This window comes from Syngnathus acus, chromosome 19 (genome assembly GCF_901709675.1).
Source record: "Syngnathus acus chromosome 19, fSynAcu1.2, whole genome shotgun sequence".
Taxonomy (NCBI): domain Eukaryota; kingdom Metazoa; phylum Chordata; class Actinopteri; order Syngnathiformes; family Syngnathidae; genus Syngnathus; species Syngnathus acus.
In genome coordinates this window covers 3005463-3023095 of record NC_051103.1, presented here as the reverse complement: position 1 = coordinate 3023095, position 17633 = coordinate 3005463, and the positions used below count along the sequence as shown (strand labels likewise).

Genomic DNA, 17633 nt, shown 5'->3' with positions numbered 1-17633 from the left:
GGTGATGATAAGTCTGCTTTAAATGTTCATTTCCAGCGCTTGAGAAAAATAAATTACAGTTGTGATAATGGCGGGTTAGTGACACTGTTGTGTTAATGATGAATGTTTTACAATGCTGATGACAATAATTACACTCGTCTTGGTGTCATATTCATCAATCTTAGATGAAACATCATCGCTCGTCTTGCCGCTTAGGTATCACATCCACCGTCTCATTTACATCGCATGCCCTTGCAAGCGGGGAGGCACTCAATTTTACGACCACACGGACTCACTATATTGTGTAAGCTCATTACTGACCTACAAGGGAAGATGCAATTAGTTCAGACATTAGGGATGAGTACTGTCTGGGAAAAAAAAGTTCTTCAAATTGATCAGGAGGATTTTCAATATGGTTGCAAAATACATGATTAATATTTTTTTATGATCCAAATAAAATTATTTGACCACGCAACCACCCCACTTATGTCGATACGTCACCTGGATTTGAACCCCTCCACAAAAGAACACGAGGGACGCCCACTTTAGCCCGTCACGGGTGAGCCAGCCATTGAAAAAGCGCTCCGTCGGTGTGTCATTGGCAGCTGTATGTGACATGTGAGAGGTGGGATGGGAATTTGGCCTGTCTTCCCCTTTCCCAATTTGGCTGGTGACGGCGATTTTAGCCGATGAGCTCTTGAGCTGAAGTGTAATTTGTCAATCAGCTCTCTTAGCCTTGTTACTGTCAATTTTTCATTCCTCCTCCTGTCCGGGGCCTTTAATTGTCTGCCTTTACCTCGCGTGTTTAATCTTCTCATCAGTCAGCTTCACTCCTCTCTGTCTTTGTGTCCAATTCATCTCGTCTTTACATTGCAGCCGGCATTTGCCTGCTGCTTGCCTCAAGATGGCTAATCCTCGGGTGTTGTTAGTGGCTCGTCCTCGGGAAAGAAGGAAGAGATGCTATCCGACAAAGACTCTCAGTCGCGAGGAAAAGAGGAGGCGATGGGAATCATGGCGGTAATTGTGATAAAAGCCCCCTGCTGGGGCGTGAGAGGATTTTCCAAGGTAGCTTCCTACTTGAAAACGTCGCCCTGGTGTATTGATGGCTTTTCTTTTATGAAAGGAGAAGTGTGAGGAGAAAGAAAAGATATCGGTCTTTCACCAAGTTCGATTTAATTGCACTTAGCCTCCCGTTGCTTTCAGTTGAATTTCTTTTGCCGCTCTTCAGTCCTTCCTGGATTCGCTCTGTTTTTTTTTCCCCTTTGTTGGCAAGGCAAAAATAACTAAGAATGACTTTGAATGTGTACACAAATCAAACTGATACAGTACTATTGCAGAAAATGTGGATCCTCCCAATTTTAGGGGTAGCTCCAGGCTTTTAGTCAATCTCAACAATTTATTTGCTGTAATTTAGAGGGAATGACCAGTCGCTACCAATCAAACCGTGAAAAAAACATTTTTTTGAATATTTTATACAAGCATCCCTTCAATAAATGTTCAGTCAGAGTCAACAAATTCTCTCGCCGCACTCTTTTGGTTTCAGGTGCTGCATTTTAATGGGATTGGAAAACAGCAGCTTGACAACAACAACACAGCTGCTTCCCGTGTTTCACATTTTACTAATGCAAGCAAAATACAGGCTGTCTGTTTAGACGTTCCTATTCCCAGTAGGGAATGTTGGAGAAGCCACTTGGAAAATGCGAGATAAATAAGAGTCACTCTGCATTAAACAATGCTCTAATTTATGGAAACGTGACAGAGCAGGCACATTTGAAACAGCTTGTTTGTCCCGGCATCTTGCTCTGATGTTTTGCTGTCGTAACTATACAATGGAGTTTTTTTCCTCGAGCGGCAAAAAAAGCAGGATATATTCAAGTTGGATCTGAACCCAGAACTGCCGAGCTGTGAGGCAGATGTACTCAACACTTCTCCACTGTACCGATAGATAATTGTCGAATCATTCAACAAACTTTTTGGGATATCTTAACATTCCCTAGACACATTCACGACGTCGATGATTCAACAACGAGACATTTCCCGTGGCTAACAAAACACAGCCGATGCCTTTTAATGACCGTCCAAAATGTCAGGTTTGTCATGTTCGCATTTCCCGCTTTGTAGTGTCATGCGCACGCTGACAAAAACACCAGTGAGAAAAGTAACAGTCGCCTCAAAACAAGAAATGAAGCCTTTTTCCTCCCGAGCCATGTAAAGGTCATTCACTTTGTTAGATAAGAAACACGTCTCCTGGGTGAAATGGCTTTGAGACATTTCAATTTCAGATGCTCTACTTATTGAAGTTGTTCATTACATCTCACCTCATAGTTTAGCAAAGTTTAGCCTCTGGACATTTTTCCATTGTCAAAGTGTTCCTTCAATGGCTCAAATGTAATCTCCATCACAACAAGCCTAATCTAATGATGGCAGGGATTGTAACTGGTGGTTCGCGGCCCTTTAGCGGTCCGTGGCGGTATTGCAAGTGGTCCCTGAAATTGGAAAATAACTAACATTTTTAAAGAATAAAATTGATTTATTATTTAGACTTGATTTATTTTCCACCTAATTTTTTGAATCATTTACCCATCCAAATTATATCGAATGTAGCTGAGATTTCCCCAAAATAGACATACAGATGCAAATAAATAGCCTGGAAAGGTCTATCCTCCTCCAGCGCAAAATAAAATAATATTCCGCCAACACGAGTTGCTTCTTGGTTATAATGGTGGAATGACACTAATAAATGCAAAGTGCTATAAAAGCAACCAACATCATGTTTGATTGCATGTAAACTCTCAAGCGTGCTCCCGTCATGCTTGATGAAGCTCTTGTAATATCAGGGGGTGCTAAGGAGTGACACGCTAACAGTCAGTCATCCCTCAGGTGTCTCATCGGAGCACATCATTGACGTGGAAAACGGGGTCAAAAAGGGACGCTTGTGACATCAGCATTGAAGTTGCGTCACACAATTCAATTGTGAGGTCACATGGTTTATTTCAGCACCCCCCCCTTCCCAAACTTGTCACCATCGGTGCTTCAGCACTACTGCCCACAACGTTTTTTTGTATCAGCTCCTGTTTTGAAATGGAATTAAAAAAAAAAACCATTTCATCTCTCACTCCCGGTTTTCACCCCCATGAAAACAGAAGCCCATCTCCTTCTCGTTTTCTTTGTAATAGGCTCATTTTGTCTCCTCTCCCCGCTCCCCCTCTCTTTTGTGAGTGTGAATAAAGCAGCTAATGGTGCATGGAAATGGTAGCAGAGCTGTCACGTCTAAAGACAGACTCTATCTCTGCGTGGCATTATGTTAGCGAGATGATGTGGAAAAACCTTTTTTTTTTTTTTCTCTGATTTCGGTGAGGCTATATGAAACTTTAATGACAAGCTTATCAAATGCAAAGCTCACGTTATCCATCCATATCTTATTTGTCTATTCCTCAGGTCTACATCCGCATTCTGGACAATGAGTGGAATGTATATAGACGCTACACCGAGTTTCGGGAGCTGCACAACCGTCTGAGGTCCCAATTTCCACAAGTGGACACGTTCAACTTCCCGCCAAAGAAAGCCATCGGGAACAAGGTGAGCTCAAGATTGTCTTGAATTTTTTTTCTGAAGTTCATGAAGGTAAGCAGAGACTCTCCGTGACAACCCAGGCTAACCTTAGCTCCTCCCTAACATATCAAGCTCTCAATTGTGATGTATGACTTTAATATACTTTGGAAAGCAGCTCATTTTCGTTTTGGTACACCCACATAAAATTCACTCTATCGAGCGCTCTGATTTAGAAGTGGATTGATGATTTACATTTTTAGATCTACATTTTGTGTCGTCATGCTTGACTTTTTTTTTATATCCCCCACAAATCAACATTTATAGTGATTATGTGTCAGTTTTAAGTTGGGATCATTAAATTTGATCAGCCTGTGTCCAAAATGTCACTGGTGCATTGCTTCTGCTGTATTTACTGTACATGCACACATTCTTCACGGGCAGTGACAGCCCGAGGTCCACATCGTCCCCACCGTCAGCAGCCGGTTCCTCCAACCTTAATTTGGTTCTGACCTGGATGCTTTGCTTGGTTGGGTTTGAAGCCGCCATGGCCGAAAGCGCCGGTCAAGCTCGCTACCTTCAAAGTACTCTGCAGTTTCATGGTTGGAAATCTAAACCGACCGAGATAAGCATGCCTGCCCTGTTGTGTGTCGTATGGTTGACCACATAGTGGCCGCTATCATGTCCTTGAAAGCCCCTCTAAAGCTCATTACACCGGCAGTTTGTGTGAATTATTGGTTTGCAACATCCCTTGGAAATCAGCAAGCATGGCAAGAGAAAGCCCCGACCCGGATTTATCGCTTTTAGGCCACGTCTCAAAGCCTGCATGCTTCTGGAGAGATTTCGCAAGTGCTCCAAATGACAAGCAGGTGGAAATATTCAAAGAATTGAGACAGGGCTATGATTTTGAATTCAGACCCCTAATATTTTTCCCACGGGTTACCTCAATGGCCCCGTGATTGCCCCCCTGAGTAGACCTTCCTTTCTTTCTCCTCCTGTCGCCCTTCTTCATGCTGTGTAAATCGCTTCTCCCCCTTTTTTTTTTTTTTGCCTTTGATTTTTCTTTTCTATTTTGAAATTTCACAAGCCAGCCCCCCCCCCCATCGGCCTTTTTTCCTCACCTACTCAGTTTGCATTTGAGCTCATTTTGGAAAAGAAAAAAAAAAGCTTCGATGTCTTTACAAATACACTCCCCCACCACAGCAACTATTTGTCCCACCTCCTCATCGTCGTTTATTTCCCAGGAGACTGAAACACAAACGTGTTTTCAGTCACTTATTATATCCTTCATTTTGTGCCACGCTGCTCCCTCTGTGCCTCCTCCATCTTGTTACAATCTTCCCTACCTACCGTCTCGTCCATCTAAAAACTCAGAAATGTAACATCAGGCCAGCGAAAATCTCCCAAGTCTTTTTATCTGCACTTTTGAATATCCACACTTCAAGCAGCTGTAAAAATCACACATCCTCGCTAACTCAATTACACGCCCGGCGTTCTCACGGTTTCATCATGCCGCGCCCCTCAACGTGACTGACAGCACGGAGCTACCGAGCTAAAGTTCTCCAGGAGCCATGAAGGAAGTCACGGTTCAGATGTGTAAAATCGGTCTAGCCTGCTTTTGAGGAGATGCCTGTGAATGTGTCATCATCCTCTTTTGCTACTTGGAGCTTCGCCCGGTTTAATTAATGCGGGCCCAGTTACGTAATGTCAAATGATTCCTTTTGCTCTACTGGGGTTTCCGGCCATCATCGGATCAATGTTACTGCAATTTGAAATGAACCAATAAAAATGCCACGATATGTATGGCAAAGCAAATCATATTTTCAGCTTAGCAACTAATGCAACGGCTTTCAGAAGACTGATCTGCGTGATATTGAGAGTTACATTTTGTAAACAGTGTCGTATTGATCGGCGTGATTCGCTTAAGTTCTCCCCGCGTAAAACATCCCGTTGACGCCTCGGGCCGCCTTCTCCAAACGCCTGCTTTATGGTCCGACCTTCTAAATGGCCTTCACTTAAACCACAGTTACATTATTTAAAGTCGCGCACTTTTCTGTATAATTGCGGGATTGTATAATTTTCTCGTCGGTGGTCAAATTGACCTCTGGCCCCTGCGCGATTTGTCGCCATCAAGCCATTTTTACCTCATTTGCGGGTTTCTATCGCTGATAATGAGCTTAATAACGCACTGGCCATGAATCTCCTGGTGCTTGAGGTCAGACTGTCCAGCTGTGTGAGTGAACTGTATCTCACACACACACACACACACACACACACACACACACACACACACACACACACACACACACACACACACACACACACACACACACAGACACTTCTCAAACTTCTTTGACTACTTCTTAACTAGGCAAATAGTTTCCAGAATTGGCTCATCTTTGCAGTAACGCTTGCTCCTAACACCGCTTTTGGTCTGGACAGCCATAATGGTAATTTGAACAAATAGCACACCATTATGCCTGCTAATAGCCAAATCGGAGAACATATGTTGGCGTTGTTGAAGGAATAGCTGCTCGGTGAATAGAAAAGGACCTTTTGTGAAAGTAGGCCCGCTGACTTATATTAGTAGCAAATGCCATTCAGAGGTGCAATGAAGTCAATTTTCCTTCAAATGCACAATTTAAGACAATGGCAGTTTTGGTGTTGGACATAAGAGATATTTTGAAAAAAACTAATATTGGGCCTTATTTTTCTGCTGTTTGTTATGGTTTAATCCCATTTGGAGAAGCGTGCCGGAGTGATCAGTCAATCAAACTCCTCACTGATGATTCAATTATAAAATCTTCACAGAAAAGCTCGTTGAAACGGGATAACTGTACGCCTGGTGGGATATTGAGGCAGAGTGGTGATTGCAATTACGGTTGCTTATTGACAAGATAATAGAGATGATTGCTTAAGTACCGCGTGTGTCTATAAATAAAAATCACCATTGTTTGCCGTTTGATCACATTATATAAGAGTCCCGAAAAATGAATGAGCCTCTTGCGCAATCGGCACTAGTGCCAGGGCTGCCCTGATTAATTAATCAGAAACTACAAAGTGAATTATTAACCAATCTTAGTATGTTGTCTTCATTTATTATGCAATACACATGTTTCACGCTTTTGAAATGATGACATTGTGAAGGTTTCCGTATTCCTGAATCGCTTGTGATGTTTTATGCATAGCCGAGACCTGCGCGTTGGAGAGTGTTTACATGCGGCGTGGAGAGAACAGAATGTTCAGCCCTGCTGCCCACTCTCGTTTCGTTTCTCGGGTCCAAATCACCGTCGCTCGCGTTCATGCTGATTTAAGAAGTGACCAGAAAGAAAGAATATATATATATATTTTTTCTTTACCAGCATTGTTGCTGCAAAGTTTCCGACTTGATCACAGTCCACTCATTTCCTCAGCGATGCCTTTTTTCCTCCTAAAACGTCTTGTTGCCGGGCAACATTAAGTTCTTCTTCGGAACTGCTATCAGGAGTGTTTTTCTTCCCCTGTGCCAGACTTGAATGGTGTAAAGCTGCCAGGAAATCCAGTGAGCATATGTGACTACGTTGGAGCGTCTCTCCCATTGACAGCTTCCCCTCTTGTGCTTATCTGAGCTTATCGTTTCTCTCTCTGAAGTGACATCCAGCATCATGTGCTTGTGTGCACATGGCCATTTCCAGGCCCCCGTATATCGCCGCATGTTTTTATGACAACATCCACTCTCCATTAGCGCTTTTACGAACTCGCCGGACCCTTTATTAGCAACATCATGCTTGCAAATGCAAATATCAAACCATCTAATTACATGCCGGCAATTTATTTTAGCTTGGAGGTCAAAATCTGAAGTGTCTTCGTAACACACTTTGAGTCCTTAATACCAATTATAACAATACTAATGTTTTAATCAGACTGTGTAAAAAGGCAGGTGCCAGTGCAAACGTTCATAGGTTGAGGAGGTGTCTAACCATATTTGGAAAAGGTTGAGAGCAACATACATGTCAAGCTGTCCTCGCTCATACAGGAGTTGTGTGTGTTAAGTGGTGCAGGCGTACGTTGACAGAATTAGGCCCTAAGATGTTTTCTTTAAGCTCTGCTCCGCCTTCATGTTTAATATCCACTGGCACCTCCACTTGATGTGACGATGGACCGATTCGGGATGGGAGGAGCCAAGGGGTGATGCAAAGTCGTACCTGCAACAGTTGCTTCGCCGTCTTTCCGAGCGAGCGGCGTCACCTTTTCGCTACCGCGTTTCGTCTTCATGAATGTGTCACAATGTCCATTAGGGTTATTACTCCTCTGACATCCATGAAAGCAGTCAGGGTGTCCCTTCATGTGTTGGTAGAGCATGAAACTCACACTGGCACGCGAAGCCTAATCTGACACATCAGATTTGCACGACTCGCTTGCCGTCTCTTCTCCTGGCACGAGCCACTCGTATTTGTGTTGATAGTCAACCCACAGTATACTCAAACGACGCTATTAGCTCAAGCTAATTGGCAAGCTAAGATGCAGCTCCGCTTACCTCGTCAAGTTTGTTGTTACTTTGAATCTGTTCCTCTCGTATTTTCACCCGTCAAACCACATTGCAATTGTTGAAGGATCAATTTAAATTTGATGCATACCTGCGTGTTTAATTAAGTCTCTCGGTCCTTTCGGATTGGAGCAGTAGATGTTCCACATCACCAGCACAACAAACGGTTCTTTGAAGAGCGTCTTTTGAGTCGGCCCAATGAAGTGTCCTTGGGATTTGGATTTGAGATCAAAAGAAAAAGCAGTAGTTTCCATTTCAATTCAACTGGCGAGGGCTGTTAGTCCCAGTAAAACAGACCGTTGCCCAGGCTTTGTTGTGAGCCTTTGCTGGACTACCATTAGCCATGCTAGCTCGCGCCATGTGGCTGCATGCCGCTGCCTGCAGTGGTTCACACCATGAAGGACTTCTGAATGCGCTTGAGCTCATTTTCTTTGTTCACCGGCAAGCAAATGGCAAAATAACCATCAATGATTTCTTTATTGTTGTCATTCATGTCAGCTTGTCTTTTGAAAGTCAAAACTTCACACACTGTAAAAATATTTGCAGGAATTCACACTGATAGCTATTTTGATTGTCAGATCGAAACGCATCTTCCCGCGTCATACGATCCGCTTCTCGTCCGTGTGTGTTTAAAGGACGCCAAGTTTGTGGAGGAGAGGCGGAAGCAGCTGCAGTGTTACCTTCGTATGGTCATGAACAAAGTGATCCAGACGCTGCCAGACTTCACCACCCATCCCACTAAGGAGACCCTGCTGTCACTGCTGCCTTTTTGTCTGTAAGTGGACACACATGCACAGATGCTATGAACCAATTAGATTCCAACTTTCAAATTGAACCGACAACAGAGGTCAATAGTAGCAATCAATAAACCAGAAAGTTACACTTAACCAAAAGTAGAGTACATGTTCTGTGACACACACTCAAAACATGTCTGATTGCTCAGTGACCCACCTACCTAACCCTACCAGCAGCATCTCCAAATGACACGTTCTAGTCATTTCCTGTCAGCTTTCCACAACATTTTGCACTTACTGCAATCAGTCAGCGGGAAATGACCTGTCTCTGCCGTCTGACCGGAATGTTGACATCTCACTTAATGGCTACAGCAGCAACAGTCATTGACAGTCATGCAGACTTGTCACTCTTGAAATTACCCAAAGGCACTGTTATTAAAAGAAAACATTGACATTTTGGACAGAACACCAAACTAATTCAGTTCTGGAATTTGTAACTTTTCAAACCATTCTGCATAATTTCCTCTATTAATTTGTGGCTAGGTGAGGGAGGGGGAAAAAAAGACCAGTCGGTTGTTAATTAAAAGCAATATACCATTGTAAAAAAAAAAAAATTAAAATGAGAGGTAGCGATTAACCCAAATGCCTGACACTATTATTATCCAGTAGAATGGAAATGGGCCCAGAGGCCCCGCTAAACAGTGAAAGCACAGAAGTCTCAGGAGCTTCTCCCAACGAGAGGCTCTGTAATTATATCTCTTTCACATCTCCAAGCTCAAGGGGAAATGTTTTTTTGATTGCAAACAGAGCATGTGCAAAAGGAAATACCGTCACATTTGCTTGTAGCACACATACCTGATGCATTTGTGGTCAAATCATAGAACGTGAAACAAAAAAAAATAACGTTCTTTTCTATATTTTTTAAAATGAATGGGTCATGTGTATATTTAAAAAAATAAATAAATACATAGGTTTCCTAATACTTTTGTCCATTCATGTCATTAATTCGCCATTCATCTTTAATTTTTGAATTTTATTTCTTGATGCACTTTAATTCACATATTTAACTTAAAACATGTAAATTGATGTATTTCTTATGTTGACGCTGCAGTCCCACGTTTCCATCAACTTGTCTGGCCTTTGGACTCCCTAATAATTTGAATGCAGCTCCATGGTGAGGTGTTTGTTTTATTCAGAACACAAGACTCCGCACTCGCTGGCTTGTTTCCTGCCTTATTGACTTGCTGTCGACGGGAAAACAAAGTGCTTAGGACCTTTGTTTTGCTGTCAAGAGCAGTTTGGGGCAGTTTGACTCCAGAATAAGGATGTAACCTTTCATTGTGCCAGATTAGGCAAGTGTGACTGTGTGTGCTGTGCGCGTGTGCTTGAACGTGCAAGAAAGAGGAAAAGGGAATAGTTTATCCGGCATGTACTATTTGCTCGAGCCCACCACTTCCTGTCGAGCCAATCAATTAGATTGCGGCTTGTGTGTACCTGCTTGCTCTAATTATGCTTCCCTGCAGTCAAATGAATAACATTTCAGCCAGGCCTGGCAAAGCTGGCTCTCCCGCTCACTGTTCAAGTCAATACGGTGTCGAAATGCAACGGCAACAAGCTGGAAAGTAGAAATCGGAAGAATAGAGAATTCCCATGAATGATGACGTCGCATCCTTCCCTTATCTAAAAACACAGAGAAAATATTTTCCCTGTGCAAATGGGTATTCAAAAGGCTTCTTCGCAATTCACTGAAAATGACTTTCCATTTTTGAAGAGTGCTGGACGTGCTGTTTTTTTGTCGCTGCCATTTTTCCATCCGCAGTGGTCCCTTGGTCAAATCATCATCATCGTGCGCGGCAGGTGAAGGGTGACTGCTCGAGCTGTTAACGCGTCGCTAATTCACCGTGCTGCTTTTTCATTGCCATCTTTCATCCTCATCATCATCTGATACTAGTTAGGGATGAAGGTTCGCTCGTAGCAGCGACGACGGTGACGCTGGTATCATCACTGCGGCGAGGTTTGTGGAAGTGCTAAGATATCTGTTATGTCGTTGACTGTCAAGCTAGTTGCAGATTTAACTGGTGTTTTCCTTGATTCGAAAAAAGCCAACAGGCAATGAAATATGGATCGGCATCGATACCAGATATCGATGCAGTTACCAGCCTTATTTCACAGTATCGATTCTCACGATTTTGTCCGATACCAGTTTTGCCAGTAGTTCCATGCAATCTGAAGGAAAATAATTTAACAGTAGGATTTACAGTCTTTTTTTTGTATCCAAAGTGCTTGAGTATCGGCGGTTCTTGGTATCGAGACTTTTACTCATACTGGTATCGGTCTGAGAAAACGGAGTATCGGAACGTCCCTAGAGTGAAAGGACGAAATTCAGATGGCACGTTCTACTCATTATCGGATTGGTGTTGAAACGTATTGCTTTGGCCAGTTATACTTCCTTTGTTAAGCTGTTCAAAAACTCACTCCCATTTAATCTGATGTAAAAACTGATAAGCAGCTGCAATCAGCAAGCATTATCACGCCTGGCCAAGCATCTAAAGTTGCGTCATTATCTCATCTATCATATCAACATTGTCTTTTAATTAAAAAGTTGTTGAATCGGATTTCAAATGGAAAATAGACCAATTATTTATGGGGATTTTGCTTAAGAACAGCTTTTTCGGTATGGTTTTGACTAAAGTCTAGATTAAACAAAAGAAGTGCTCTGGCAGAAGGGCGACGATTCGGGCCAGCAGTTGTCTGTTTGAATAACAAACCTCAGCAGATGTTCATTTGAATCTTCTTGTCTTGTGGCATTTTAGGGATGCGCCCCAGACCAACGACAGCGGCCCCAAGACGCCCCGCTGCAAAACGTCATCCCGCTTCCCGAGACTAGGTCGCGGCCACCACCAGGAAACCAGACCCGAACCCCAGAGTGGTGACCTCTAGCACTTCTAGATGTGTCCATGAAGACTTTAAGGGACCAAATCACTCTTACCTCACCTCACCTCAAGACTGCCACTATGAGGCTTTTATTTCTTACTATGCTCATTTTTTGTAGTAAAAGTGTGTGTAGTCACAGTGCCTACCGTGTATAATTACAGCTGTGTTGATAGCTGCATCAGTGTGCTTCGTCATGATGCCCGTTAGATTTCAGCTAATCACGATTCACAATCGGGCGGAACATCGGCCTAATATTCGGCCATTCATTCTGCCCAATTGGCTGGCAACCAGTCCAGGTATCTCGTGTGGAGCGCCAGGTAATGTGTTCTTTCTGATTTTCCCTCCCATATTTAATGAATTTTCAACAATTAGGGTTCTACACCACTGACACCCTAAGTAACCTTTTCCACATCATCAGAGCCAAGAATCATTCCCCAAGTACAATGGCCTCTATAATGCCACGAGAGAAAGTCCCTATTTGAAGATTAGGGCTAATGTTTCCTAGCAGGATTTAACACAGCGGTGCATTTGCAAATGAATGTCATAAACACTTGAAGTGAAGCGGAGCTGTTTATTAGGAGTGCAAGGAGAGTGCCCGTGACCCAACAAGTGTGTACATATAATAGTGTGCAACTTGAAGCTTAGGGTCAAGACACCTTAGCTGCTCAATAAAGACAAATCATATTGGAAATAATGTTGATTGTATTTTTTTTTCTTTTTTTACCCCCACACTTGACCATATTATTTGTCAAGAGCTAAAAGAACTCAAGACCATTTAGTATGGTTGTTTTTGTTTCATACGCCCCCCACTGGTCAATGTTTGGCTACTGCACCTCGAGGTGGACATTGCTTACTAAAGTTAAAAGTAAGATGGCCACCTCAGATGTGGAGTCAATAGAAAGACATAGAGGGCATTATGGCTTTTTATTATTCAGCCTTGCAGCATCGGAACACAGCACAAGATTAATGTTCATTCTGTACTCGTACAGTTGTGCTGTGTGCGAACAAATGTTTTCTGTACTACATGTCACTTTGTGCATTCACCCATTTGGAGGTTCTCCGCGTGTCCGAGCCGTATCAGCGTCAGTGCTTTGAATTTCAACTCTATGCATAAATGTCCCGATTCTGTAAATGACATCTCTGCAGCATCCCAGCGTGTCATTGAGATGTACACAAGACTATTTGTGCTTCCTTTCTATGTATGTGACTTTCAAGCATGATCGACTTAAGATTTTAAAGTGCTTGGAATGTCATCATTTGCCGATTGAATGTTTAGGGGTTCCATTCTCCCCCCCGCCCCATGTGTTCCAATAGCCGTCGGGTAGTTGTTACTCCCTGCAGTGCCAAACGGGATAAGCGCTATCAAAAATCGACGGATGGCTGGACCCATTTCCTTTCTGAAAAGTATATTTTCCCCTGTCGCCTGTGCATTTTTTTGTATCTCAGATTGCACTTGATCCTCCCTGCTGTGGTGCAAGGCGCACCTGCAGGTGTTCTCATCACACTTGCGGTTTGATCAAAAGCGCGCCTTGGGCTACTTTGAGCGCCCGTGATAGTTTTGTGATGACATGCACGCAGGGAGCACTTTAGTCGCTGACCTGCGGGAAGCGATAAGGAAACAAAGTCAAATGAAAGACAGAACAACTTGATAAATGGGAAACAACAGCTTAGTTTCTGAATTAACTTCAGATAACACAACACAATTATTGTCTATTTCAGAGACAACACTTTGTAAGCCGATTCCCAATTTGTTCAGCGGAGATGCAAGTAAAATACCATCACAAATGACTTCCAGTATTCCTTCAAGTGGAAAAAAAGTAAGTGTGATTTATTTGCTAAGTTTGTCTCTCATGAGTATCCATAGCAGCAACACCCTTACTTGGTATTTTAAATAATATTTAGGAATTATTTTTACTAGAGCTACATTTGCATTTTGTCTCAGGAAAATTATCAATAAACGCAGCAAGGACATTCTTTGCGTGGTCCGCACATCATTTTGCTCTTTTTAACCACAGACGATGTGAACTTTACTTGAAGCAACAGGAAGGAGCCGGCAATCAATCTGGAGTCAATTGGGGGGAAAAAAAAAGATGAAAGGGCCGGGCTAAATTCTCGGAAACAATCAATTTCCCAGCGGAGCATTCAAAGATTCCGCAGCAGGAGAGCCGGTTCGCTTTTGTGTCTCGCTCGTCGCTGATGAGCAGGAAATAAATATGCCAAATAGAGTTGTATAAGTAACAGGCTGTCCATTCTTAAACAGTCGATTCCCTTCAAATCACGAGGTTCCACTCGAGCTAGAATTGATATAAAACTGAGTGAGAATAGAAGGGAATAAAAGAAATAGAAGGGTAGAAAAATGATAGGTGGTGACGAGAGGAGGAGAAAAAAGAGCAAGTGTGTTGTGAATGATTGGAACGTAATTGGCAGGTCAAAACACAAGGTTGCTGTCACGTCGCCTCGACACACGGACCACCCAAAGGACAGCACAAGTGGCCATTACAAGTCAATAAGATTCCCGCTGCCGTCATTCAAGAGACAACGGCGGAAATTGTCATCAAGTTCTCCCCCTGCTTTGCTGTGTTAAGTCCTGACATGTTTTTCTTGGACCAAAAAGTCTTAAATCCCAGAAAAACTATCTGGCCTTGCATATTTCAAGGCTCTGTTGCATTCAATGCCAGTAGGAAATATGGCCTCTCATATCTTATCTGCCAGTCAAAGCCATTGACCTCAACCTGGCCAGGCACAAAAATCTATCCTAGTCGCCACTTCTACACTTTTTACTGTGTTGAAATAAGACAATGACGCATGGACTGCCACCCTAAAAAAAAAAAAAAAAATGCAAGGTCGGCTCAAAAGAAGAATAGAGTATTTGTGCCGCAGAATTTATGTCCCCGGCATTGGATATCAGGCGAGGTTAATACCGGAGTGAACTGCGGTTTGGACAGAGCTGCTTTCAATTCACGAATTAAAAATAACTAAAGGAAAAATTTGAAATTCAATCAAATTGACCTACGATAAAAAAACGTACGATACCTGCTGTGCGATAAGGTCAAACAGCATATTGTTACTTTAAGGTTGAGCACAGCCGCCTCCACCCACCGCTACTTTGAAATCCGTTGTGCCGTGCGAGAAGGTGACAGAAGCACTGAGTCATAGGTGCAATCTTCGTGATTAGGAAGACTCTAAGCTGTTGATGATCGCACCCTTTTCCAAATGTAGCTTCCCTCCTCGCCGACACGAGGCTTCCCTCCTCGCTATGCATCAGTCGTCTACACCTTTTTTATAATTGTATTCTTTCGGTTCCAGGCAGGGGTGTGAATTTTATTGTCTCTTCATGTGGACAAATGTTACGTGCGAACGTGAGTGGTGTGTTGGTGCTAATTACCTTTCTATTTGAGAGGTGTGACATCACGCCGTCTCAGGTTGCCCCGCCATGTTTCACCTAGTCCGCACTTTTTCAATTTGGACGTCTCCTTGTTGAAATCCATTTTCAAGCGACTGTTTTGAGTGATATTCTCGCATATTTCTTCGAATCTGAGATTGCTTGTTTAGTCACCTCATTCTGCTCATTTTTAGAGGTGACAGACCATCATAAGTTTTCTATTCATGAAATCAGCAAAGGTACAAAAGTAAGCTGGTGTTAAATTTGTTTATGATTGATTTTTCATTTCGTACCTGTGCTATCACAGCAAAATCTTTAGTGGAGTCACAAACACACACACCGCTCTGAACTTGCACTCAAGTCGTATAAAAAAAAATTTTTCCACGCCCTCGGGTTGCTTCAGGCCATGTCTGCGAATGATTGTTTCCCCGAAGCCGCTGTGATTCCCCGTTGTTGTAGCAACTCGAGTTGTGTGTTTGCAGCGAAGAGAAGAAAAAAATAAAAGATGGAATGAAGTGCGACTGGGTGAGCGACAGGGAATAAGTGATTTTGTTACTAATGATGCTGGCAGCTTCCACGCCTCTGTTGAGTTACGCGCGTTATGTAGCGGGAGCAATTAAAAATGAGCCGAGGTGCCGGGGGTTAGCTCCTGTTTGTGTGATCTGGATGATAGCCGTTGCCCCATCGGGAACGGCGACGTCTGTACTGCAACACGACGCTCGGGATTACTCCGACACATGCGGCCAAAGACAATTTGGTAATAGACATCTCAACAGGGACCGAGTTAGTTAGTAGAAAAATGGCGGCAGGATTGCTGTATGTGACAACTGGAAAATAAATCCACTGAATACTAACGATTAGAGCTGTCGAAATTAATCGATTAATCGGCAACTCGTGATTAAATTCATCGGTCTTTGGTAATAGCGCTGGAATCAATTTTGGAGTCATGTTTGCTAGTGGATAGGGATGAAGTCAAGATGGTGCCAGAGAGGGCCCCCGTCTACCGTGCCAGCGATGATTTAGCGATTCTGTTGGTTTTTCCAGCAGGCTGTCGGAGTTGTGTGGGTTGAGGAGTGTTTACTGAAGTTAAGTTTTTTTGGATTGCTTGCGTTAGGAGAGCAAGGTCTGTGCTGAAGTTGTTTGATACAGATTTTGTTGGAGGTCCACCCAGGGGATATTGTGACTTTCACAGTGGGAAATTAGAGAGTGCTGCTCTCTTATTTTCACGACAAGCTGGCCTCCAGACAGAGCTTGAGACTCACATTTTTTTTTTACAGACTTCTGTATTCAGTCAAATGAAAGTGTGGAGTTTTTACTACAACAAAGAACTTGTGGCATTTCCACATGAAATTTTTATTTGCGTCAATTATGAGGATGTAGCAATGTTGTTTTTCCCATTGTGACAATTTCTGTGAGTTATCAGTATTGTTGTTTGAGATGACACCGCGGTGGGCATTTGAGCTAGTCTTGAGCATCATCGTTCTTTTTATCCGCCTTTTGCTTTGCTTTTCAATCAGCCTGACACAGCTCAAGAATTCAAGCTTGGAGGGGAAATCATGAACAGAAGCACCATAAAAACAAGTGGCATTTAAAAGTACTTTATGGTTATGACTGAGTGGAATGGTTGGATTGTGGAGTGTGAGCAGTAACTTTTTTTTTTTTTTTAGATAATAGTCAAGAAGAAATCGAGTAGTTTTCTGAGAGACGAGCGGAGTGGTCCGAAAATTTGGAGTTCACCTTTGTTTGATTTAAAAAAAATTCCGTTCGATTCTCTGGAATTCGACCCCCCGCCCCCTCCTCCTCCTCCCTCGATGGAGCTCGTACGCTCGGCTCTCTCAGCCCTCCACGGCTCATTACGGCGAAGCCACAGTGCACGGCGCTGCCAAGGACCTCGGGAAGCTGTGTTTATCTCCAGAAGATTGAGACAGATTGAATATGTAAAGCAAGAAGCAAGTAGAATCCCATCACACTGATTGCTTTAGACCAGCTGAGAGGCTCAGATTGATTCCAACAGTTGTCGGAGAGGGACAGCACAAGCAGCGTGTGTTTGTGTGCGCCGCGCCAATTTATATGCATTACATCCGCTTGTCTCATGCAAAGCATTAGAAGACAGGGCAGACGATGGTTTGCAGGTGCAGTTTGGAATCGTGCTTGCAGCCAAGAGAATTCTTCATTTTTAATGACACCACTCAAGGTGACCAATTATTAAGTTTTTGTTGGTGCAAGAATTTTTTTTTTTTTTTTTTTAAAAGAGAGATAGTTTCTTCATCCACAAGGGAAATTCACTGCTTGTCCTACTTCTTGAGTATGGCCGCATTAGATTCCATTCAAACACAGTCAACACAGCTATTAATTGGGAATTTGTCTGAATGAGGGGAGGCTTAGGAGGCGGGCAAATCTGCTGGCCTAATTAATGGAATTTAATTTCCTCGCAGGCTCACGTGACCCAAACCTCGATGGTGCATTTCGGGGATGATTCATTGGACAACAAACCTGATGTAGTAGTGCAACTGGTCTGATACGCATTCCA

At 43.0% G+C, this 17633-nt stretch overlaps 1 protein-coding gene and 1 long non-coding RNA gene across 5 annotated transcripts in view; one reads left to right on the top strand and one right to left on the bottom strand.

Annotated features, from left to right (window-relative positions):
• snx29 (sorting nexin 29) overlaps positions 1–17633 on the top strand; it is a 57856-nt gene that overhangs the window by 32644 nt on the left and 7579 nt on the right. Inside the window, exons 19-21 of one of the 4 annotated variants that reach the window (XR_005101056.1) lie at positions 3418–3558; positions 8689–8828; positions 13441–13538. Coding sequence is in view for 2 of the 4 variants with exons in the window: in XM_037277523.1 (XP_037133418.1) it covers positions 3418–3558; positions 8689–8828; positions 11601–11727 (408 nt within the window). In the remaining 2 variants the exon portion in view is untranslated. Of the gene's footprint in view, positions 1–3417; positions 3559–8688; positions 8829–11600; positions 12413–13440; positions 13574–17633 lie in introns of those variants that run through there. The other 3 variants (XM_037277524.1, XM_037277523.1, XR_005101057.1) reach the window with 3 other exon arrangements.
• LOC119137953 lies at positions 13020–15810 on the bottom strand. Its single transcript, XR_005101058.1, has 2 exons — positions 14755–15810; positions 13020–14032 (listed from the first exon to the last, which is right to left on the bottom strand). It is a non-coding gene; the product is annotated as an uncharacterized LOC119137953 (long non-coding RNA).